This window comes from Brienomyrus brachyistius, chromosome 15 (assembly GCF_023856365.1).
Source record: "Brienomyrus brachyistius isolate T26 chromosome 15, BBRACH_0.4, whole genome shotgun sequence".
NCBI classification, from domain to species: Eukaryota; Metazoa; Chordata; class Actinopteri; order Osteoglossiformes; family Mormyridae; genus Brienomyrus; species Brienomyrus brachyistius.
In genome coordinates this window covers 10,284,182-10,309,022 of record NC_064547.1, presented here as the reverse complement: position 1 = coordinate 10,309,022, position 24,841 = coordinate 10,284,182, and the positions used below count along the sequence as shown (strand labels likewise).

The 24,841-nt window shown below is 45.8% G+C and overlaps 1 protein-coding gene across 4 annotated transcripts in view; it reads left to right on the top strand.

Annotated features, from left to right (window-relative positions):
- Nucleotides 1-385: 385 nt before the first annotated feature.
- The window catches only part of osbpl9 (oxysterol binding protein-like 9), a 29,739-nt gene continuing 5,283 nt past the window's right edge, over nt 386-24,841 (top strand). The window contains exons 1-17 of one of the 4 annotated variants that reach the window (XM_048977255.1): nt 386-537; nt 3,629-3,679; nt 5,998-6,076; nt 11,067-11,143; nt 16,901-16,996; nt 17,336-17,383; nt 17,654-17,683; nt 17,791-17,841; nt 18,231-18,269; nt 19,525-19,618; nt 19,903-20,007; nt 21,274-21,430; nt 21,743-21,855; nt 22,457-22,575; nt 22,692-22,777; nt 24,302-24,479; nt 24,664-24,748. In XM_048977255.1, coding sequence (XP_048833212.1) covers nt 427-537; nt 3,629-3,679; nt 5,998-6,076; nt 11,067-11,143; nt 16,901-16,996; nt 17,336-17,383; nt 17,654-17,683; nt 17,791-17,841; nt 18,231-18,269; nt 19,525-19,618; nt 19,903-20,007; nt 21,274-21,430; nt 21,743-21,855; nt 22,457-22,575; nt 22,692-22,777; nt 24,302-24,479; nt 24,664-24,748 — 1,519 coding nt within the window. In that variant the 5' untranslated portion in view covers nt 386-426. Of the gene's footprint in view, nt 538-3,628; nt 3,680-5,997; nt 6,077-6,821; nt 7,012-11,066; nt 11,144-11,907; nt 12,054-16,900; nt 16,997-17,335; nt 17,384-17,653; nt 17,684-17,790; nt 17,842-18,230; nt 18,270-19,524; nt 19,619-19,902; nt 20,008-21,273; nt 21,431-21,742; nt 21,856-22,456; nt 22,576-22,691; nt 22,778-24,301; nt 24,480-24,663; nt 24,749-24,841 lie in introns of those variants that run through there. The other 3 variants (XM_048977256.1, XM_048977257.1, XM_048977258.1) reach the window with 3 other exon arrangements.

Sequence of the window (24,841 nt, the reverse complement as noted above, 5' to 3'; positions counted from 1 at the left end):
CTATAAACTATATAATTTCATATTATGCACTCCATACTCCTATGCCACCCCATCGTTCTTCCATGTTCAGTGTTGTTCTATAGTGAAATATATGTACATAGCAGATATATATTTTGTATATCTCTGTATAGATACTATATCTAATCTTTTTCATCTCTTTTAATACAGTTTTTTCTAGCAATATTTAAAGTGGAGCAGTTGCAATAAGCATTTCACTGCAGGTTGTACTATGTATGATGACGCATGTGACAAATAAGATTTGAATTTGATTTGAAACGAAATCTTCTCAACTCCGTACATCACTGAACACAGACCACCGACAGATGTTGCCGCGCCAGCACGCCTGTCCGCTGTGCGTGATGACGCAGCGCCGCTCCCTTTTCCCCACAAACGCTCCGCCCCCTTCCACCTTAGCCAAGTGTAAAGATGGCGTCCATCATGGAGGGGCCTCTGAGTAAATGGACTAACGTCATGAAAGGCTGGCAGTACCGATGGTTCGTCCTGGACTACAATGCCGGGCTACTGTCCTACTACACGGTACGCGCCTCTCGCCTGTGGGAAAGCGGGGTTATAAAAGGCTATGCAGTAGTCGCCTCGATTTTTCGTTGCTATTTCGCTAGAGCGAGCTCCGAATAGACCGAGTGCGGAAGAAAAGGCCCGTTGCCAGGAGTTTGGAATTTCTCGTAGTGGAGAGAGGGCGGGCATTATTACTGAAGGCGCTCTCGACCAATCGGAGCCCGAGCTACGAAGGGGCTAGCCAATGATAGTGCAGTCTCGAACCTGTTGGTTAAACGGTGAAATGCATGGAGTCGGAGAGGCTTGGGAATGCGTGTCTACTCCGTGTTGCTGGCCTGCACCCGTTTAAGGGTGTTGTCCCCAAAATACGTTTTGTGCTTTCTAAATTTGCTTTAGAAACAGAAATCGTTGTGTATGAAGATTTTCTATAGTCCGACTTATAGTATGAACAAACATAACATGTTTTAACTTTACAGTGCAATACAAGTACATGCGTAGCGAAGTAAACGAAAATATTACCTTGTCATCTGTAAATCACAGTAAGCATGTATTCCACCCTTCAACTATTACCATGAGCAGGATTTTGTTTTGTGAGATCAGTCATCACTTGGTAGATCCGGTTTGTACTGTACTGTACTTTGCATAGTTCAGTATTTTGGTGGTCGGGGATGGGGTGCGGGGGTGCTTCATAACTATAGACAGAGAAACCCTTAACGAAATAAGTCGTGCTACATCCTTTTGGATGATTTTCTTAATATTAGTTATAGGCCATGGCATACTGTCCGTTAAGTAACGTGATACACTTGAAACGCGCATGCAAGCACTGTAATGCAAACAACACGTCTGTTTCAGTCACACCGCTGTTGTGCCGGTTCGATAACGGCGTACGGTCACAGTTGTATTCAGATAAATATTTTAAGTAAATACTGCTAGATTCTGTACTCTGACATGGGTTATTTTAATATATAATTTGCTTCTTTGTGAAATTATTTTCTCTCTCTCTCTATTTTCTTATTATATCTCTCTAAAACCATTAGTGTAACTAAGGTATTTTACAGTATATAAAAATCCCGTTTTAACTGGAATCAGACGTCTTTTTTAATATTCACTGTCCGTTCAGATACTGTTTGGTAGTCATGATGAGTTTACGCTGTCTAAAAGGCTGCATTTCTCAATGACCAGCTTTAGGTCAGTTTTGTTAGTAATCGGCTAACCGAAGTGCTAATGCTGTTGTGCCGTATGTGGCTTTAGAGATCGTAAACGGTTAGAAATAAGCAGTTACTTAACGACTCAAGGATTATTATTTGTCCCATAGAGGTATACAGACCGACTATAACCTGCAGTGTAATGAAAGGTGGTCAACTCTGCCATAATTAAAATATCAACCATAAAAGATGAAAACGGAAACAAACAATATACTGTAATATTGAAAAAGAACAGTTTTCAAACACGCCTAATAATACGTTTTATTATTATTTACTGATATATTGTGCTGTTCGTGGTCCATTAAATAGCCCTCCTGGGCAGGGCCCCCTGCTCTGCATCGTGCCATTTTTGTGTATTATTTCTTGATACTCCAGTTTCTTCCTACTGTCCAAAAATGTGCAGTTAGATTAGTAGGTGTTTCCCCACAGGGTGACTCTGTGTCCTACGATGGACTGGCATCCGTCCAGGGTGTCCTCTGCTCCCCGCAGCCCTGTATTAGATAAACGACTACACAAAACGATGTTCATGCTCTTATAATGGACCTTGTTTTGTTTTTTCCTCTACAGAAATCTGGTCATAAGCTTGAAGCCTAATTTAGTTATAGCACCAGTTCTTTCCTCGGGGGAAAAAAACAAATCATTGTTAACACAAATTATCTCTCGGTGTGGACATGCTCAATGACTTTATACCTGTGTGTTAATTATTTACGCATCATGTGCCAACTTCCCACATTGTTGTTCACTTTCATGTCTGCATGTACAGCCATTCACACACTAGATATGCTGCCATTTGCCTACTGCCTAACATGCACACTAAATATACAGGCGCTCCTCTATTTACGAACTTTCAGACATACGAATGAAGAGGACTGTAAGTCCAACTTGTGTTAATTGGGCTCCCATTTCCTGTCCGCAACATCAAATTTTGTTCTGCACATCAATTCCGGCCATTTGGAACGTGACTCATTCGTAAGTAGAGGAGCATCTGTACTGTACCATCTGTACCATGCACTCTGGATATACTGCGATTTGCCCACTGCCTACCATCCACACTGGATATACTGTGATTTGCCCACTGCCTACCATCCACACTGGATATACTGCGATTTGCCCACTGCCTACCATCCACACTGGATGTACTGCCGTTTGCCCGCTGCCTACCATGCACACTGGATGTACTGCCGTTTGCCCGCTGCCTACCATGCACACTGGATGTACTGCCGTTTGCCCGCTGCCTACCATGCACACTGGATATACTGCCGTTTGCCCGCTGCCTACCATGCACACTGGATATACTGCCGTTTGCCCGCTGCCTACCATGCACACTGGATATACTGCCGTTTGCCCGCTGCCTACCATGCACACTGGATATACTGCCGTTTGCCCACTGCTTACCATGCACACTGGATATACTGCCGTTTGCCCACTGCCTGCCATGAACACTAGATATGCTGCCATTTCCATACTGCTTACATTGCACACTGTTTACCATGTACACTGGACATACTACCATTTGCACACTGTCTCTGAATAGTATTTTAATACATAGCCTCTCCTTTTGTGCACTTGCTGGGCAGATTTACATCTCAGTTCCAGCTGTGCCAATATAACTGCACGTCAGCAAATAATTAATTTTGAATGAATTCTTTGGATGACATGTAAGACCTATGCTTTGTGCACTGTTCACATAATTTATATTTCTGTTCTGTGTTTGACTTCCTCTTTCTATTGCGTTTTTGTTCTTTTAATTTTACTTCTCTTCTGTACATGTTTTAACAAATGTCTGCGGTTTGTTTTACTCTCTTTTTTGAGGCTCAGCTGAATGATAACGGTGGCGTTTGTTCAGTCACACTGATGTAAGTCTCCCTCCAGGCAAAGCACTGATGATCTGTGCGTTTCTTTTCCAGTCCAAAGACAAAATGATGCGTGGCTCCAGAAGAGGCTGCGTGCGCCTTCGGGTGAGTGCCACCCTCACCGCAGCACCTCACACCTTGCAGATATCCGAGGGGTACCGCTGTTGGCCCAGTAGCCTGAATTTCCCCATGTTGCCAGGAGACGTGTGAATCAGTAAAGCTTGGCGTTAAGTCTTCCAGTACATAAAGTCGGAAAGCCATTTAGCAGTACCAGGGACCCGTTTCAAAAGCAAGATTTCTTGCTTACCTGGATAACTTGTCGGATATATATTGACTCCAATTTAAATGGCCTTTATCTTTGTTTACTTACATTTAGCCCGGGCGACCTTAAATCTGAGAGGTTGTCTGCTTAAGCAAGAAATCCTGCTTTAGGAAACAGGCCCCAGTTCTAGCCCGGTTAATTGTTAGCCATTGTTAGCAATATCAGTGGATAACACATTTTGTGGTATTTTGTGTCGCGCCATCCTTCCACAGATGGTTGTTGGACAGTACTGTGTGTATGATCGATATAATGAGGCACAAATAAGACCTAAGTGCTGATAAACAGTATAAAGGGCGCAGCCATCTTGAATTCTTAGGGTTTGGTCGATTCCTAGGAGTTCACAAGTTGGAATTACGGCTTAAATTCTTAGGGTTTGCTCGATTCCTCCGAGTTCACAAGTTGGAATTACGGCTTGAGGGGGCGTCCCAGTTGTAATTTCCAACTTGCAGCTCAATGTGCGAGTTATGAGTTCAAATGGAACACATTATTAATGTGTAACTCCCTTTGCTGACTTGGGAATGCATTCTGCAAGTGACAGTTTTACATCAGAATCATTCTTGTGGCACTACAGCCAGTTTTAAAAGGTCTTGTTTTTACATGTTTTATTTCTATTGTTGCAGGTGATTCAGGTGACTTTTGTCTGTGGACGTGTTTCTGTAATGTTTTGTGTTGCTGGCCAGTTTCCTAACCCAGGGGCATGATAGCGGTTCCCATTTCTGCATCCTGATCCTGCCACCTCTCAGGCACAGGTTTAGGTGCTGCTACTGTCTCTAGGATGTATTGCACTCATCTCATTTATGAAATAGGTAGTTCTCAGAAAATCGTAGTTGGTTTTGACCAGTAGATGGCATTATATTTACAAAATTATCCCAATTTTAGAACATGTAGAATTTTAAGGAATGTACACATGATGCCAGTGTTTTATTGCACATTGAAAATGAAACAAGATTGTGTCTTATATGTATCTTATGTTCCGTAACAATTAATTAGTTGTCTTCCTGGTTGAACTGGAATCTGCAACATCGTACTCCTCCCTGTGGGTCAGTCCTTGAAATGGACAGCTGAGGCAGCACATTTTGCAGCTTACCAGAGAGAGACGGACAGACAGACTGTGTGAATAGTAATTCAGCCATGTGAGGCACTGAGGCGCTGCTTCTATACCAGTCACACCTGGAGTGGCCTTTTTGGGAATGTGTCGTGCAGTTGGTGTTAGGAGGTCGTGTGTGGGCTCGGTTGGAGGTGTGGGGGGGGGGGGCACCAGCTGCGATCTGCACTGCAAGGCAGGGAGACCTGCTGACAAAATCAACTTCCTCTTCGGGAGAGGCTGTTTACACAGACCTGTGTGTGTGTGTGTGTGTGTGTGTGTGTGTGTGTGTGTGTGTGTGTGTGTGTGTGTGTGTGTGTGTGTGTGTTTGTGTGTGTCTTTCCTAGAAAATAAGTGCTTAGTTGCAAAAGGTGTTTGGTTTCAGGTATCTGCTATCATGTGTGTTTATTACAATAATGCAGTGTTCAGGTTTGTCACCCTGAATGCTGGCTTTCTGATTGTTGTTGCTTTGTTTTGTTAATGTTTTACTCCCTGAAACAGAGGAGCTATGCAGCATGTGACTGTTTGATGTTGAAGTGACGTTACATGTGTGTTGCGAAAGCATGAACGCATCAGATGTGGGATTCGGGAGTTGAGGGCGCTCTCTGATACCTGCCTCCGTCTGTCTGAAGGTGCCAGGCCTGATAGAGATGCAGTGACATTGACGGCCTCCCGTTTCTGTCAGGACAAGATCTGTCCCTTTTTCCATAGACGACAGTTTTTTTCCCTAATAAGCGTCTGTGTTCTTGGGTGCGATGGTGCATGTTGTTTACAGAATGAGGGTGTTGGCGCTCTCTGAAATCCCCCGTCCTGTTCCTGCCGTGTCCTTTCTCCTGCTGCTATTTTTTTTTCCCCGTTTTTCCTTTTTTCCTTGCTGCGCTCCTCCCTTCTCCCCAGATACCTCTCTCTCCCTCCCCCTCTCTCCCGGCCAAATCGCACGTCTTAAAGAGAGAGGAGGAGAGTGAGTGAGAACGCAAATGAGACGTTTCTGCCTTGCTGCCCCGTTCTGTGTCCCAGGGAGCAGTGATTGGCATCGACGACGAGGACGATAGCACCTTCACCATCACCGTGGACCAGAAGACCTTCCATTTCCAGGGTGAGTCCCTCGCCCGTACCCCGCCAGCTCCGCTGACCCCTCCCCTGCCTCCGCACTGTCATTTTCCTCATCTGTAAGTCATCTGTCATTTCATTAGCACAGGCTGTGGATTTTGCATGTGTCTGTCTGTCTCTCTCTCTCACTCTCTCTCTCCCCCCATCTCATACACACCACACCCCCTCCGCCTGTCCAACCCTGCCTCTTTCGCGCACTCTGTCTTCAGAGCACTGAAGGGTGGGGGGGATCTTTCTGGGGTGCCCCGGCACAGCAGTCAGGCTCGGGTTGGCTCCTCCGCACTGCACAGTCTGTGCTCCGGGCTCCGTGCTCCGGTATCTGCCCTGACAGAGCACCGCGTCTTGGGCCACAGGGACTTTTTATTTTTTCGGCGTCATCAGCACATCTGAAGCCGGCGGGAATACGGCCCACGAAGGTCCCAGGCTTCTGCCTCTCCCTCCCCCCCCCTGCTGTAACCGCAGCTGGAGAGAACGCTTCTGCCGTGGGGCATCCCCCCACCCCACCCACTCCAGGTGTCTGACCTCCTCTCTACTCTCTTGTCGCACCATCCACACGCCTCCATCCTCTCCCCCGGCCTCCGGTCATCCTTTCGGCCTTCTCCATGCCCTCATCCATTGCTATGTTCCGACACTGTATGCTGTGGCTCTACAACAGAAAGGGTAAGGTGGCCGGCGTGTGCGTACTGGCCCTTTAAATCTGGGCGTCCCCCCCCCACCCCCGACCTCAGAGCATGTTCCATGCAGCGAGATGTTTACCTCTCTGTAGGATGCTTAGGTGCTTTTCTGATGCCTCAGTGAAGATGGCCCACCAGTGCATCAGGTCGATGTCACTTTGCTTGTTTGTATCTCCACCTAAATGTCTTGCTCTAAATTGTCTGGGGGAGTTTTAAGAGATGGTTAGATGGTCCTTTGCTAATTGCGGTGAGTGATTATAGTGCGTTTGTTTGATTTCAGTTTGTATTCTGAGCTTTGAAGTTGCAAAGTGCAATTGTCACATCTATTATTTATTAATGCTTATATTTTGATGAGATCTTGTCATTTTAAAAACGACAGTCGAGTCTGTGCATGAATATACAGTAGTGGTTTTCATTCAGGTGAATGTGCTTTGGTGGTCATCGTTTCCAGGAGCTTCAGGTGTTTGCCAGCAATCCTTCGGCAAAACTCTGACAAGATGTTGAGTATTTTTGTTTCTGCTGCCGGATGTGTGCGGTTGCTTGATCCCAGAGCAGAGGTGGTGGAAGTGATGTGTTTGGGTTGGATTTCAGAAGGCCGGAGAGGAAAGCTCCAGGGAGGAGAAGGCAAGCTCTGCGTGTCTATTTAGAGAGACATCCATAATTCATAAGACCCTTTACTGGCAGAGTGTGAAGGATCTTTGAAGCCATTACCTGGCTACTTTGGTACATGTGTTATACTTTCACGGTGTCACTGCAGTGTTATGGTGTTACTGCAGTTGTATGTATTAAATTGCATGTAAATGACATGTTTGGTGGTAATTATATGTGATATGTGGAAGTCATATATGATACCATAGCTTTACATGTGAAAGCAATTCGTAATATCACTATAGTGTTACACTTTGTGCAGTATAATCTCAGAAATAGAGTAGGCTCTGCCTTCTCTACCTCAGTGGACCTGTTCCTCTGGATAGTACCGCATTACTTGTACGTGAAAGATACAGTTAGTATAGTGTTGCTTGTGAAATTCATAGGACATTACTGCAGCATCACATGGGCAGCGTTACATGTGCTAGAAGTGCGCTGGTACTCGCTGGCACCTCTCTCTCTCTTTTCTTCCGAGTACCACGAGTGTTTCTGCATACCGGCACCCCTCACGGTCTGTCGCTGCTGAATAACGAGACACTTGAGGCACTGGTAACTGTAATGTTAGTGGGGCAGCACCAGCAGCTGGCATTTAAACTGTTACACTGTTGCACGTTTAGAGCGGACAGGCTCCTATCGGGTGTTGTACTGTAGATGTTATGTTTGCACTGTGCATCCCTTAAGTGACATATCACATTTACATCCGCATTCTGCTTTGCACTGTGATGCCGAATAGTGGCTCTCTAGTGTAAAGGAATCCTCTAAACACAGACTCCAGCTTCTTCTGGGGGATCCCTAGGAATTCCAAAACCGGCTGGGTTATACAAGCCCTCCAGGGTGTCCTGGGTCTTCCCCGGGGCCTCTACCCGGTGAGGGTGCCTGGAACAGCTCCCCTGGGAGCCGGAATCCTTATAAGATGGCTGTCCCACCTCGGCTGGCTCCTCTCGACCTTAGGGAGCAGCGGCTCTGTCTCAAGGTCCCTTTCATTCTCTGAACTGCTCACCCAGTCAGGGGATATGAGCGCAGTCACCCTGTGGAGAAACCTCATTTTGGCCAGTTGAACTCATGACCTTGTTCTTTAGTTCATTACCCACAGCTCATAACCAAAAGGGGAGGACAGCAATGTAGATTCATCAGTAAGATTTATCTCGTCGTCCGACTCAAGTCCCGCTTTAGTGTCCACTGAACTTCAGTCGCCGATCTGACGCGCCTGCCCGTCTCACGTTACCTGTCGCCATCACTCGACGCGTTTAAACTCCTTCGCTATGGGCAGACCCCACCCCTTTCTGGGAGTACCGTGCCCCCGCATGCAGAGGTGCAGATTCACTTGCCATCAAATCGCCGGAGTGTGTGTCGCAGGTAGCTGGGGTGTCACTCAAGCCAGATGCCTTTCAACCATGGCGCCGCCTCGATATCCAGGAGGGGAGAGCAAATGCACCCGTTTGGGCAGCGGGCAGGATCAGGAAGCCACAGGAGTCAGTTTAGTATGTAAACATGTTCCCATCGCTGACACTTTTCCTGATCGAGAGTGATGGATCCGTGCTTAAGTATTTTTATTTCATTGTAAAGTGTGGGCTTGCTGATTGGCTTCACCGGCGCAGCAACGCAGTGTGAGTTTAAGTATCATTTCTGTGTGTATTTAGAGAATACAGTGAAGGGTTTCTCCCAGAATAAACAATAAACTGGTACAAGAGTGGATTGGTGCCAGAGAAATGTGTAGAACCGTAGCAGTATAAGGCAAATGAGAAATTACAAAGTCAATACAGAAGAAAATTAAGAGTCATTAAAGTAATTTTAATGAAAAATAATTTGTAGTTTTACATGAACACAGAGGTAAACGGAGACATGATGGCAAGTCGCAGTGTAAAGCGGGTCGTCTGGCTGGAAGGTGGAGTGCAGCGGTTCTAGGACACACTCAGAAGCGTCCAGGGAAGCTTTTTCGTACACACTGTTTGCTTTTAAATATTGGCTATCCAGCCCCGAATGGCGTGCTTGCTTGTATAAAATGCGGGAAAGCGAGGGAGGGGTTAAGAACAGGGAGGAGTGGGAGGCAGAGCTGCTGCTGCAATGTAAATAATCTGCAATGGGGCAGTAAAAGCATGCAAGTTAAAAGCAAGCTGGCAATAAGAGGGCATAAATAAATGATGCAGTGCTATCTGCTGTTAGCCGGCCTGGGGAAGGGGCTCAGTCAGGGCTCAGTCAGCCCCCCCCCCCCCCCCCCCCCGGGAGTGCGGGCGGTGAGCCAGATTGGCCGCGGAGCTGCGCACTGGGCCAGATGACGCTTTGCCTTCCTCAGCCAGGGATGGGGAGGAGTGCCTGTCCTATGGGATGGTGCTGTGCTTTCTCTGTGTATTTGCAGCAGATTACACCCCTACCTTGCAGCACAGTCTGCAAACTGACAGATTTAAAAGCTTCTGCATGAGCTTAACTAGATCTGTGTTTGGTATAATGTAACAGGATATCCTTCCAAGCATTTCAGCCGCTGAACCCAGGGCAGGATGGTGGTTCACACACACACAGACACACACACACACACACCATGGGGAATTCATAAACCCCATTTAACCCAGGCGGGCATGCTAACGCTGCACATGCAGCGTGCAGTAAGCCCTCCGTCAGCACCTTTGATACCAGCAGCGTACTGAAATATTGACTCACAGCTCAGCATCATTTATTTATGCTTGCTTATATGGATGGTAATTTTATCATGGGACCAGAGGACACTCTCCTGCGTTAATGGTGCAGTACTCTCTCCCCAAAACACCCCCACCCCAGCCTCAAATGGGGAACAAATAGCTCCTGTCCAGTCAGCTTGTGCAGCTCTTTACTGCGTCACTGCAGCACAGAGACGTGTGCCTTGGAGGCTGAATCTGGCTGGAGGGGGGTCCCGGGGTGTGATGCTGGAGCGTGTCGATGCTGCTTTTGGCAGCGAGTGGGTGACACCATGTTCTGCACGTTGTCCCGGGCCAGGTCCACTGAGCCAGAGCGCTCCCTGCAGTGCCATGTGACTCGCTGTGCGCTGAGCATTATCACTGTACTGCTCTGAAATGCCTGAAATACGTCTTGCTGATGATTAATAAACATTTTACGTGTCCCTCAGTGGGACTGGGGGGAGGATATTGGTGGTTTTGTGCCATTCAGATATCTTGGGGGGGGGGGGGTATCAGGCTACAGAACAACCATGGTCAGCCGGCAGATTGATCCAGAGCAGCTGGGGGTGAGCGCGGTATCGATCCTCAGCCTCATCGCGTGTGAGGTCAGCCATGTGGCAGGGACAAACGCTCGGGGTCTGATGGTATGCGTCCTCCATGTGCTCCTCCTGCCCTCTGTCCATCGCGACTCGCCCCCACCCCCGGTGTGCGCTGCCATCACGTGTTTGTTGGGAAACGTCCGCTCTCTGTCTTGTCTTTTGCAAGAGAGGGTGGGGTTCAGCCTCTCTGAATTTCCATCCAGCGACACGCGTGCTGGAATGCATGCCTGCCTGCCTGCCTCCACCTTAAGGACTCACAATGAATAAATTTAAAAAGGGTTTGGCACAACCAGTTGTGCAAGAGGCGGAGAGCAATCCACCCCCCCCCCCACTGCCCTGCTTTCTGCCACACTGATCCCTGACCGTGTGTGTGTCTGTGTGTGTTCACTTGGTCCCTGTCCCCTCAGCCCGTGATGCAGACGAGAGGGAGAAGTGGATCCACGCTCTAGAGGGGACCATCCTCCGCCATACCCTCCAGTTGCAGGTAAGTTGGTCTTCTAGTGAGCTAATCGCGATCAGGTTACAACCCACCTGGCCGTGGCTCGGCTCGCCTCATCTCCATAAAGCTGCTTTATATGAGGAAAGTAAACAATCTCAGCTGGTAGCAGTCAGAGTGACAGACTTGGGTTACTACAAGGAAAGCCACCATACCGGGAGAAAATAGCATTTAGCTTTAGTGCTCATACTACATGATGTGTGAGAGGTAAACCGGAACCCAACGCAGGATGCATTTGCAGGCTTAGTTAATGACGGAGTTTAGGCAGGTAGGATTTGATAATTTAATTAAATTACTCAGTAGGCACTGACAAGAGGTGCTTCGTGCTGTCAGGCTGACATCAGGTTTAAGCTGCCGAGTGAACATTCAGAAGAACAGGCCCTCTGGCATATATCCGTGACATCTGAGAAGAAATATATACCAGCCAGGTTTCTTCATCTCTTCACCTTCCTGTTTGTGTTTTCTGCTCCCTGTCGCAGTGTCCGCTGTATCGTTTTACACCTCCATGCGATGCCCCCGCCCCCCCCGCATCGCTTTTTTTCCTCAATCTCACTCCCTCTCTACCTCAGACTCTGCCCTCTCCACACCCTCCGAGCAAATAACTGTCAGAAGGCATGTGCCCACTTGCAGCTACTGTATTAATGTGGAGTCAGTGGGTCATGTGACCTGGGACGAATCAGAGTGGAAAATACTGCCTGTGTGACTCATCTGGCTCGGGGCCTTGTCCAATTAGAGGAGCTTTTAGTGCGCTTGCAGTTTGTACTGTTTTTTTTTTCTTGTAAGGAAGTCTCCTTCCTCTTATCTGGGATTTACTCGCATGGCCTCCGCTCAGCTGATGCCGTCTGCTGCTTGTGGAGGTATCAGAGCTTCATTAAGTGTTTTGGAAGCCTGGTCTTCGGTGAGTAAAAGCCAAACAGGCTTCTCTGTGTAAGGCGGGGGGGGGGGGGGGGGTGGGAGGGGTTTGTTAGTTGTTAGGGATACATTTCGGACTGCCCTGTCCGACAAGGATAGTCACACGGTGAAGTTTTATAATAACCATGCTCCTGGAGTCTCTGGGGGTCAGGGTTGCGAGGCCTAAGTGGGTCATGGTGTTTTTTAAAACCCTGGGTTAAAGATGGAGGAGGAAGCAGACTGAAGTTTTTTTTTTTTTTTGGGGGGGGGGGGGGGGTCAGTGGGCAGTATTAGGATGCACTGCAGGAAGGAGGCTCTTTCAGGGAGGGGTTAGTGTATCTGTGATGTGTGTGTTTGTGGAGACCAGCCCACTGTGGCCGTGACCTCGAGATGCACGTGTCCGTCAGCCCCCCCCCCCCCCCCCCAAGTATCTGCAGGATTTGCTTTTCCGCCGGTTACGCTGTCAGTCTGTCGTGTGTCACGCCGTCACTCGCTGCCGCTCTTCGCTGGCGCTGCTGCTGTTTGCAGTCCCTCTTACATGTGCTCCACGTGTGGACCTCATCTGCTCACTCAAGCCGACACCTTTTTCCTATTACAAATTGTCACATGCTCGGTCTGAAACCCACCACCCCCCATCTCTGCTGTGTTCTCGGGGGTGCAGTTAGTCAGACGGCCGGCACCGGCTGCTTCCTGCCTGGCCACGCGTTCTTTAGCGAGTCGGGTATTCCAGCACGTACTGGCTACGGCCTTGAAGGATGAGTTCTCGCAAATACAGTGACTCACTCATTTCGTGGGTTTGACCAACATTGTTGCACACAGCGTTCAGTAAGCGGCCAGGTAACGACAGTTGAATGTAAATACTGACGTCATGTGCTGGTTTCTAAAGACTGGGTCCAGATTATGGGGTGGGATGGGGGTCAGGGGAACAGAGATTTTCTGCTGGCTCCTCTGACTACATTGCCTGAGACCTCCAATGTTTATGATCCTCCAGAAAGATGGGTTAGCATCCATATTCCTGGCTGCCGTTTGGGATGAAAATGCAGCAGCAGGGATTCCGGGAATCATCAGCATGTACTCCTTGATTTATCGGTCCGAGCTTCGCTGTGTCGTTTTAGTGAATTCGCTGCATAGTGCCAGGATTGAACTAAGGTGCTGTCAGCGCAATTACATTTCCCCGGTTAGTTCTGTTTCTAAACACTGAGTCAAATTCAGCAGTGGAGGGGAGAATTATGCGGAACTGATCCGTGTATGTACACGTGTCCTGTGCAGAGTCAATAGTTCACGAGGCTTGCCATGTAAATATTTGCACACACACTCTCTATCAGGTAGAGAATTGGAATACAGATGCTACTCGACTTACAATGGGTTATGTTCCCATTGTAACCCATAAAACCCATAAGATATTGAAAATATCGTAGGTTGAATATGAATTCATAAAACCCACATGGCCATCTAGTAGATATAATGGGGCTTGGGAAAATTTTTTAAACAGGGAAAAATTATATAGTTCAAGACTGTATGTGATGTTTACGCTCACAATCACTGCAGAGACTGGACGTGTGACTGGGTGGATACTGCCATCATCCAAAGTTTCGCTATTGACTGTGCATGTATTATTTTTCCGTAGCAAACATGCAAAATTCCCTCATTTGCAAAAAAATGTGTGCCTTCAATATGACAAAAAGTGCTGACCAACAGTAGCGTAGTTAATGCTGGACATAAGGCTTGTGGAGGCATGTGATTGGTCAGGCTGTGCACTGTACTAAGGTCTGTGTGGATCGCAGCATCACTTATGTGAAGGAAAATTGGTGAATGGGACTCATTGTTAAAACATTAGTAGCCACTTAACCTTCTTAACGTAAGAGGTTGCATAAGTCCTGTTATGGATTTGTGTCATCAAGTCCTTCCATTGTGTTCGGACTTTTCTAAACCTGTGCAACAGGTCCTCTGGCTTCTGGTCCAACCTATGCAGCTGGATCACAAAATGTTTGTGTTCCTGCAGTGACAACCTACCTTTGATCCCAGTTCACCCTAATATAATATAGTGGGGGGAGGCTTGGGGGGGCAAGAATCAGACTTTGATCCTTGTAATGTCTTGGCAACATAATATGTTGTCACCGGGCATTTTTTCATTGAATTGCGTTGAGACCAGAGGTCCATTTAATACAGAAAGCTTTCCCACCCTACTGAGTAGGAACCTAGTCGAGTATTTTGGTCCATCTAGGTCATGGTCCACACACTCTGCGGAGTGATGACCTTTCAGGGAATGTTAAACCAAAAACACCGCTCCTTCTGCTTAATGACGGACTTCTTTCCACTAAGTTTCACCTACAGTGAAATTTGCACAATGTGCTTTTCATACTGAGTTAGTATATCAGCACTGCATTCATGATGGTAGTGGATGTTATCTGATTATCTCAGTATAATATTTAAGTAGAAAACCTGACAGATGCTGGTAAAAGTGCTTACATGGTAAAAGCATGTGTGGAGGCTGGGTGAGAGATAAGGCAGATCTCGTTCTGTCCCCGGACCGAGGCGATCACATGACAAACAGGCCAATGAGCATCTCTATCAGTGTTGAGTTCCGCCCATCCCTAGTGGGGCGAAGACCTGCCAGTTGTCAGCCCTTATAGCACTGTTTCCCACCTTTCAGCGCTACCATCTAGGACTCCCCCGTGTCCAGTGACGGGGTGGTATGGAACACACACTACCAGTCGAAAGCTTTTGCACGCCACAGATTTTTACCACTTTTCCGTTTATTTCATAAACTGCAGATTCTTTTTATTCTTGTTAAGCTTTGGAAAGTTGAGTAGACAACTGTAAATGAAAATATAAGGCAAATTAAACAGGTTTCCTTTATATAATGGAAAGAGTATGTAACAGTGCATATCTGGCATCCTATTAACAGGTTGTGTACTAGCTAACTGTTTCATCCCATGAAAGAGCCATATTTAATGTCCCTCAAATGCCTTGAATTCTCTCTGTCGTTATAATTGCTAGAGGAGGTTACATTAATGAATCAAAGATGTGTTTTCTTGCTAATAAAATTACTCAAATGGTAAACATACTATACATTTATTTGTTAGCAAAACAATAGTGAGTGTATTTTTTTAGTAAATGTTAAGTGAGTAACATGCAAATGTAGAAAATCTCTGTGTGTGCAAAAACTTTTGACTGGTAATGATTCATCACTTCTTCTTTTTTGGTGTTTGTTCAGGAAAATTACAAGCAGATGAGATTTAGGAGCCTGGTTTTCTCCTGACACCCATCATATGAAACCCTTTCCCCATCGAGAATTACACTAATTTCAAACATATGTTGTGGAATTCACTACAGTATCCGTAACTTCAGGAAAGATGTCATAACAGATCACCTAGACTAGTGTTTCCTGACCTTGTACTCGGGACTCCCAGACAATCCATGTTGGTTAGGAGCTGGGAGGGAGCAAAAACCATGGATGGCCTGAGAGTCTCCAAGGACCACACTGGGAAACACTGACCTACAGGAATGGGAATCAATAAGAAATTATTGATGTCAATACCATTATCGATTCTTCTTTTCAGTCTGATTCTTTATCAATTCCCTTATCAATTCCTGATCAGAGTAAAATAACTAAATATTAATTTATCACTGTTTATAATTTTGTGGGCATGTAATTAGAGCTAACCGGTAGGTTATGTCACTGTAGTTAAAGTTAGCCTCATCTATGGAGACCTGGAGCACTGAGACTCGAACACATGGCATTCTAGGAATTGAATGCCATGTTGAGAGCTTAAATGTTTAAGCATGTTGCTAGTGTTACCGCCCTTGCAAGTTAAAACGACTTTGCACTGGTCACAGACTAAACAATGGTCGTCTTCCCTACTGCAATGCAATCACACCTTGGACCAGTTGTTCCGCTCCATGATGATTCGAGGCATGGCGTGTGATGTCATGTGAAAGTCCGGAAGAATCGTTAGAGGAATCAATTATGTTGGAGGTGCACAATTTCAATGCATCGTAATAATCAAAACCAGTTGGAACTGGGTTTCAATTCCCACCCTCGCTGACCTAGATGAGGACACTGGCCACGAAAATCAAACCAAAAGCTGCATCTCACAGGTATCTTTAGGTTCACTGTGGCCCACCGTCACGGGCTTCCTGTAGTGAACAACATCCTTTGACAATCTGGGACTTTTTCTGTGATTGCTAAAGGTCGTGTGTTTGCTCTGCAGAAACATTTCACATGAAGTTCGTCTTGCACAAGCCAGACTTGATGCAAGTCGGGCAGTATCTGTGTTGCAGAATACCAGCTTTGTCGATTAACAAGGCCAGGCTAAGGGCTTTACTTCAATGATATTTGATGTGTTCAGTTGTTTAACGGACCTTATTGCCTCCTTCCTAGCATGGCTGGTCTAAAAGACTCAATGAGGATGTAGCAGTGAGAACAATATCATAGACACCTGTGTGAAAAACAGGAGAACAGAGAAAAGGAAGTAAAACTCATGCGACAGATGTAGGACTTCTGTGGCGGTGATGACTTTTGCTGGTGGTTGATCTGCTGCCGTGGTGTATATACTGTAGGTGTCCTGTGATGTTTCTCTTAACACTGATGGATTGTGTTGCTCCTGGGAGTAGCCTATATGCAAACACTGTCCAATCAAACTTTGCACTAGCACAAATCTGTAGGAAACACAGTTGATTGGCTCAGGGGTGGATGAATTAATTTGTATCAACACAGCTATATTTCATTGGTGGTTGTTTTGAAAAAGGGCAGTTTCCCTCCTGCTCAGATATCCTCCTCCTCCATGGAGCTGGAGAACCTTTAATTCATTTGTATTTTTTAACGTTTCATTTCCTTATTTTGTGTTTCAGGAGGCAGAGGCAGGCTTTGTTCCCAGCGTTCAAGATTTCGATAAGAAACTTGCCGAGGCAGATGCCTACCTGCAGATTCTGATTGACCAGCTAAAGGTACGGGTATTTTATTGCGGTTAATGTGTAACGTCACCATCAACCTGCTGCCTTCATTGCTTATTAAATGGTAAGGCCTATTAGAGGCCAGCTAAGACAGACCTGTTGCTTTTGTTCAGTAACCATAAACCCAGACAGCAAGGGGAGGATTGCAAAAGCAAACCTAGGCTTTCATTGTTTGTTCTTTTTCGTTTGTATATAGCTACAGGCTTGTATTATTGGTTACTTTTGTTCTTTTTTGGACCATGAGTGCAGACGCCCCTCGTCATTTTTTATTCTGGTTTGCAGCGCTTGTTCGCTTGCCCTCCACCTAAGCCTTATTTACTTTTGGTTTCGCAGCTTTTCGATGAAAAAATCAGAGACTGCAAAGAAGATGAGTCACGCAGAGTAAGTTGTAAATGCAGAGGTCATGCTTTTTTGTTGCTTACTCGTGCAAAACGCTGTTTCACTCTGTGTTCAGAGCAGGAAATGTACCCGTGTACTGTAATATGTTCATGGGCTTGTGGCTTGTTTAAATGAAGAGACGTTATACTCTGTCTGGTCACTCAAGGGCACCATCATACACATACACTGATAAATAGTCTTAAGTTTGAAGATGATACTGTCAGTTGAACACCCGGGCCCTTTTATTTACTTATGTATTTGTTCCCTTTACAGAAAATCGAAAATCTTAAAGGAACTACCTGTGTGAGTATGATCGTCTTTTATAACTTTGCTGCAGTTTCTGTTGGTTAGGGTTATTTTTTTACATGAACACTTATTTACTGTGTTTTTTGTTATTATTTTCCCCCCAGAGTATGGTAGAATCTATCAAGCATTGTATTGTGTTGCTACAAATCGCCAAGGTAACACTTTCTATTCAATCAAATATCTGTGTACTTGACTTATGTTGGCTTACGTCTGTCTTTGTATGCAGGGGATACGCTAGTCTGAGTGCTCTGTGTGTTAATTCAGCTCCTATTATTTTCCCCCATAACCCATTCTGACATTTTATCAGCTTCCCACACAAAACCCAGAGGTTTAACATACTGCTATTATTGTTCATTGATATAATGTAATTTTTTTTTTTTTTTTTTTTTTACACGAACATTGTCTGAATTCTAAAATAATGCTAGTGCTTGAAATGAGATGTACACAGTTAAAATGACCCCGCCCCCCCCGCCCTTCCAGCCAGATATTTAGATTTGTTTCGCTATCATTTCTTCAAATAATGCTTTCTTCTCAAAATTTTAAGGATCAAAGTAACGAACAACAGCACTCAAACGGATTGATAGTAAGTTCTGACCCGTGGAGAAAAAAAAAACCAGCAAACCTTCTCCCTTCTTTTTTCAACTAACTCCATTTTCTAAAGGGACCAATCGGACACTTTGGACATCTGCTTGTGATTTGCATTGTAGAAATCTCTTTACTCTTGCATCCCTTTCAAGCCTTTGCATTTTTTTCACCCTGAGGGAAATGCCTTTAGCGCCCTTCATCATTTCTGTAACATCTTTCCCTTTTGCCACATGAGTCTGTACCAGGCCGTCGGTTCCTTTCGTGCAAGTGTATCATAAACCTGTTTCTCATCTTCTTCATATTTCTAAAGGTCGTTCTTGTCATGGGAATGCACTTTGACTATTATTCTTGATTTGTTAAAAAGAGTACGATGGTGGTCCAAATCTAAAAACTCCTTCCGTGTCTTGGTGAGGTTCTATGTAAATGACTAACTCCAGACAGGTGAGACACGATGAAATTCGAGAACAGAGAAGACAACATAGATTGCAGGAGAGTGCCAGCCAGCAGTAAACATGCTACAGAGCTGCTGGTCTGGAGCAGGTGCCCCCTTCCCAGAAACCCCGTGGGCAGCGTGGGGATTAAGTAGACCTCCAGACACCCCAGCATTCACAAGCTCATTCATGACTAATTTTTCTCAGACTTTAAGATTGAGACTTTAAGGCTGTGTTTGCCATTTGTCTCTCTGGGGCTTGTGACAACCGCTTCACGTGCGGGTGTGTGTGTGAATGTGTTCCTTGGAAAACGGCAATACTCGCTCTTAGGTTTTGCTCTTCGTACCATCCTCAGCATGCCTCCTGCCTTTTTAAAGGAGCCTCTGCTCCTGCCTGACATGTCACCCTCCGGTAGTACTGTGCTGCTTTTGGAAGCTCTTAATTATGTATGATTTCAGATTTGTTAATATGTGAACAGTGCAGCTTGGAGAGTTCCATGGATAGATTAGCAGTGTATGTCTGCCTTTCAGAGAATGAGTGTCAACTCCGGGAGCTGGATTGGAGTGATCCATACAGGCTGCTTGTCACAGTACGGATTATGGAAGGGGGTCATTTCCACTCAGATCTTCTAGTGAATTCTGAGCCAGTGTTGCTGTTTTAGTCCTCCATGTGTTTGCAGTACTGACGCCATATTCAGGGAGACCAGCGCCAGGCCTGGTTTCACCACAGCTTGTATTGCTTGTCCAGAAGATGATGTCTCTTGTCTTCATTGGTTCGTTTTCTCTCCACCCTCTACCTTCCACCCCAACCATTGGCTTGCAGAGCACCATCAACCCAGTAGATGGGATATATCAGCCCAGCCCTCTGGAGACCACTGTAGTCAGCAGCATGCCAACACAGACTACCCTTCCTGCAGGTAGGTTTAGCTACCTTTGTTCTCACTGTAAATGTAGATTCCCTCTCCTTTTTGCGGTTCTTTCTATATGTGCACTGTAGTAAGTCTCTTCAGTCATCTAATCAATGTAGCCATGTAGTCGGTCCTGTAGTTTTTTTTTTTTTCCTTGTTGTGTGGTTCTGGTTTGGGTACACAGATTCCCAGGCCTGTTATGGACCTTTTTTGGGACATGGTCTGACGTCCTTGTGTTCTTTATGCCTGTCCTGGTGACTGGGCTGTTGCGTTTGCTGTCCTTGTCCATGCAGACAGTGCACAGACGGGCAAGGCAGAGCAGCGGCCCTCCTCCCTGGCAGTGGGACCTGTGATCACAGTGATGGGCAGCCTGCAGACACCAACGCCAAACAGCACAGGTACACACACCTTCATCTTAACCCTCAGCTTCACCCTCATGCCCAATAAGGGATGTGTGGGACTTGTGATCAGAACATCCTTCTGGTATCGAAATGGAATGATCAATGAAAGGTGGTTTGCTGCTAGCTGTTTGCTTAACCTTCTGGAGTCGACGGCATCGTCGCGATGCCGTGTATCTTTCTTGTGTATTTCAGTTCATAACTCACTGAAATCGTATTGTAGAAACATGGGGGGAAAAAAACTGACTAAATCCGTAATCTGTTTTATTTTCAAAACGTCAATTGTCGGAAGTATTAAGGTTTTTAAAATGAGGTTAAATCAGCAAAAAAAGTAAACCATGTCACCTTTCTTTGTTTTACCTGCATGGGGGGCGTGTAGTGCCGCCCTCACCTGAAGATCGCTATTCGCATTATAAACAGCCACATTTCTGCATATTCCATTCACATGGTGATTTGATGAACAACGCAACGGTGAAATGCGATCCAGATGCATCCCCATCAGCGCCATACAAGGGGAGGGGGGGTAGCCAGGTGTGAATGGCTCATGCATACACACGAGAGCTCCTACATATTCAATGAAAGGAGACCAGAAATAGTGACATGAGGTAGATTTTTCTTATTTATTTATCCAACTGAATGTTGCAACTATGCCATTTAGTCATCTTCATGTAGCCAAGACTTTGGTGATCAGATATCTGGGATCAAAACAAACTGCCACCATTGCTTACTATGTACTTTTATAATATTTCTGCAAGTGTTCCAAACTGCATTTTGCATTGTCTATATACTTTGATGTTCGATTACAAACTTCACATAAATCTGACATATTTACAAAGCACACTAAGATTAAGATGAATTTAATGCCAAAACAAATATTAAATATTTATTTGCTATGAATTAAGTTTATGATATTGAGTGAAATGTGTGACAACGCCCCAGTCAGTGAAAGTGTGTTCCTTACCCCTAGACCCCAGAGAGTTAAAACCCATATTCATGTACTTCATACTGTTCCATTATCCTTCTGAGTCAGAACCTTTCCCAGTTTCAGCATTGCAGTTAGTACACACATGCACATGTACACTGTTATGTTATCCTTGCTTGTTTATAGTCTATATTTTTTTATTTATTTATGTCTTTTGTACCCATATGAAGAGGGAATTCCTTGTAGACTTGGTACTTGGCAAACAATAAAGATTGTGATTCTGAGAGCCACCCAGACCCCCCCAGTAAGCAACCGTGGCCCCCGTCCTTGCCCTCCCTCCGCAGGCAGTGGTCCCTCAGCCCCCAGCAGCAGCAGCATTACCACCCCGAGCCACATCAACCTCTCCTCCAACACGGTGCCCGACTTCTCCTACTCCAGCAGCGAGGATGAGTTCTATGACGCCGACGAGTGGAGCAGCACCTCTCCCAAGCACTGTATAGAGTGAGTCCCTCTGCCCTGGGGCCATACCAGGGGGCAAACGACAGCCGGCATCCCAATTCAGGGCAACTCGTTTGTAATCAAAAGGTCAAAGCGTTTGCTTATTACTCTTGCATTGAGGGTTAGGAATGGATATGCCCACATTGGACCCTTCGTCGTTGTTTGTTTGAAAGGCACTTCAGCTCAGACAATTCATAATGAATAGAGGAATGGAGGTAATGAGTAGGTGGCAGTGCTTTTACAGTTCCCTTGACTCACCAGTGGCAGTTTCAGAGCGGCCTGCAGAAATGCCTCCTGCTCTCTCTCTTGCCTTAGTTCCTCCCTGCCACTCGGACCTACGCCCCATGGTGGCACAGGGACGGCCTTGAAGCGACCGCACACCAACGACTCTCTCAACTCCTCCATGTCCAACGGCACCACGGATGCAGGTACTATCCTCAGGGTGGCGCTCTGCCGTGGACCGTTCCCTCCCATCTCCTTTCAGCTTTTGGAATATGAGATTCTGCTGATTACAGGATCAGAACCGCATCCCGAAATGCTTCCTCTTAACACTGACTTAGGGAACAAGCTTTTTCAATTCTTACTCCTAGTTTTGGTTTCACATAACTAAAAAGTGCCAACATGATCGAGTGACAACAGAGCTCCTTTACATAAACTGGTTTGGCCTTTTTTCCATTTTTTTTTTTCCTTTTTCTAATTATCCATTTCAAGCTGCTGTGTTAGTTAAGTCTGGCTGCCTGTTACATTTCCTGTTCGTCTCTCTGATGAGGAGAAATGTTAAGATGTGATAATTTTTATATGATATCTTTAATGCCATCATAAGAGGGCAGTGGCTTCTTTATATGTTTCTGAGGTGACATTACATCATTTCCTGACTGGTTACACTGGTGTGACAGCTGCTTCCCTTTAAAGATGCCTTTGTGCGAATGGCCAGCTTGGTGTAACAGCATAGTTAGCAGGGCCATCCTCTAAACGGGTGGCACTGCCCGGTGGGGCTGCGCACTGACGCCCCGGCCATGTTGTCTGCAGACCAGTTCGACAGCCACGACGATCGCGATGACGACCCAGAAGGGGAGTCCGTGGAGGAGCACAAGAGTGTCATCATGCACTTGCTGTCCCAGGTGCGGCTGGGGATGGACCTCACCAAGGTAAGCGCCCCCTGCCCCTGCGAAAGACCGCTGTTTTCAGAAAGGAGCACCTGTAACCCTTTGTGAAGGCCTCACTCCCCCAGTGGGTCTTGAATTTACCGTCATCTCTGCCTCAGGTGGTCCTGCCAACGTTTATTCTGGAGAGAAGGTCACTGTTGGAGATGTATGCGGATTTCTTTGCACACCCGGATTTGTTTGTCAGGTATGTTGGTCAGTTAATACAGGGGTTCCCAAACTGTGGGTCGTGACCCAAAATGAGGCAAAGTCGCAGTTATGTTGGGTCACCGATTTACCATGAAAAAACTAATTTATAATATGGCATACGAGGTGCAGTGTGTCTTTCCTTGCACCTGTCAAACAACGAGCCTCTGCAGAGGACGCTGCGAACACAACTTGTCGATGATTAGTTACTGTGCCGTTATCATTTTGAAACTTCATCATATTGGACACTTTCTGTCCAGTCAGAGCGGCCTGTTTCTATTCATCATTCCAATTTAGCGAGAGTATACAGTCAGTCAGTCGGTCAGTCGGAATAGCTAGTGTTTCAAGGAGTCTTCAAAACGTCCAAAGATAAACATAATTAAAAATTTATTTCAGTTGGTTTCACTTAAGCCCTATGAAATGAGGAGGAACATCCTTAATGTGTTTTGTGTGGAGAGGTAACGAAGTCAGTTTTAAAATGAACAAATTACATCGACAGCTTCAAACAAAGCACCCTCAGCGTAAGGACAAGGCAAAAGAGTTTTTTTCCATTACAAGAGGAGAAATTCGAGAGACAGGGTTTTGACAGTGGAAGCACAAGTTCAGGGTTAAGTCAGTGTCAGAGGTGCGTTAATTGTATATGTCTGTGTCTTAAGGACTTTCCACACTGAACATGACATGAAAAAGACGACATGCGTTTGCGAAATTCGGATGCAAATATGACATCAAAACCTTTCCAGACCAATTAAGATGCAAAATTTTCACAGCTGATTGACGTTTACATACCAGAAGAAACTATGAACAACAAGCACTCGCACCAGTGACTATGAGTTTTTCTTGTTTCTTTTGAGCAAACATGTGAAATTCTAATAAAGGATAAGACTTACAATGACCATTTTGTTCGGTCAAAGGGAGCTTTGGATGTATCCATCTAATATCAGTTAACTGCGGAATTTCAGGATAAGCAAAATTTAATATTCCAGACATGGCAGCAACATTTTATTAACAGTTTATTAATTAGAGGAATAGAGAAATGCTTAATGATTATTTTTATTGTTTTTTTATATTGTAATTGGATTTTATTTGTATACAGATAAGACTATAAATCAAACAAAATAAAAATACAGTAAAACCTCTGATCCGAGCACAATTCGTTCTGGAAACGTGTGGGGGGAAAAAGTGCAGTGTCACAATGGATCAGCATCACAGGGGATCAGCATCACAGGGGATCAGCATGGGGAGAACATGCAAACTCCGCACACACGTAACCCAGGCAGAGACTCGAACCCGGGTCCCAGAGGTGTGAGGCAACAGTGCTAACCACTGCACCACCATGCCGCCCCCTATATTAAATATAATTTTATCATTTGTATTGGTTTTTATGACAATTAATTCATTAAACATTAGCTGAAAAAGTTTGGGAACCCTTGAGTTAACAGATTCAGTGCCCACGTCTTCTTCCAGCATATACATATTTTACATGCTCCATACCCCTTGACCATACTCCCTGTGTGATTTCTTGCAGTATTGCAGACCAGGCTGACCCCAGAGACCGCATGGTGTATGTGGTCAAGTGGTACCTGTCTGCCTTTCACGCGGGAAGGAAAGGCTCAGTGGCCAAAAAGCCCTACAACCCCATCCTGGGAGAGATCTTCCTCTGTCACTGGGATCTTCCTTCTGAGGGAGAGGAAATGGCACCTATGGTGAGACAGCCCATTCAGGCCGGAGGGACAGAGCCAAGGCCTTTGGCCCCAAGAAACTCCACTGAGAAATAATAATTAATATTAGCCCCACCATTTGTGACCCTATAGCATCTCATATCCACTCACACTAGGGATGTGTCAGAGTTCTCTCTTCCTTCTGACCCTCGCTGTCCTCTCTGGCTAGGAGCCGGTATCTGAGGGCCCCGTACCCTGGTGTGGGAAGAGCAGTGTGTCTTTCGTGGCGGAACAGGTCTCTCACCACCCCCCTAGTGAGTCCCTGCTGATGCCGACCGGGAGGCGGAGCTTGGTGACGCTGATCTGCTGTGATGCTGATCCCCTGTGATGCTGATCCATTGTGACAC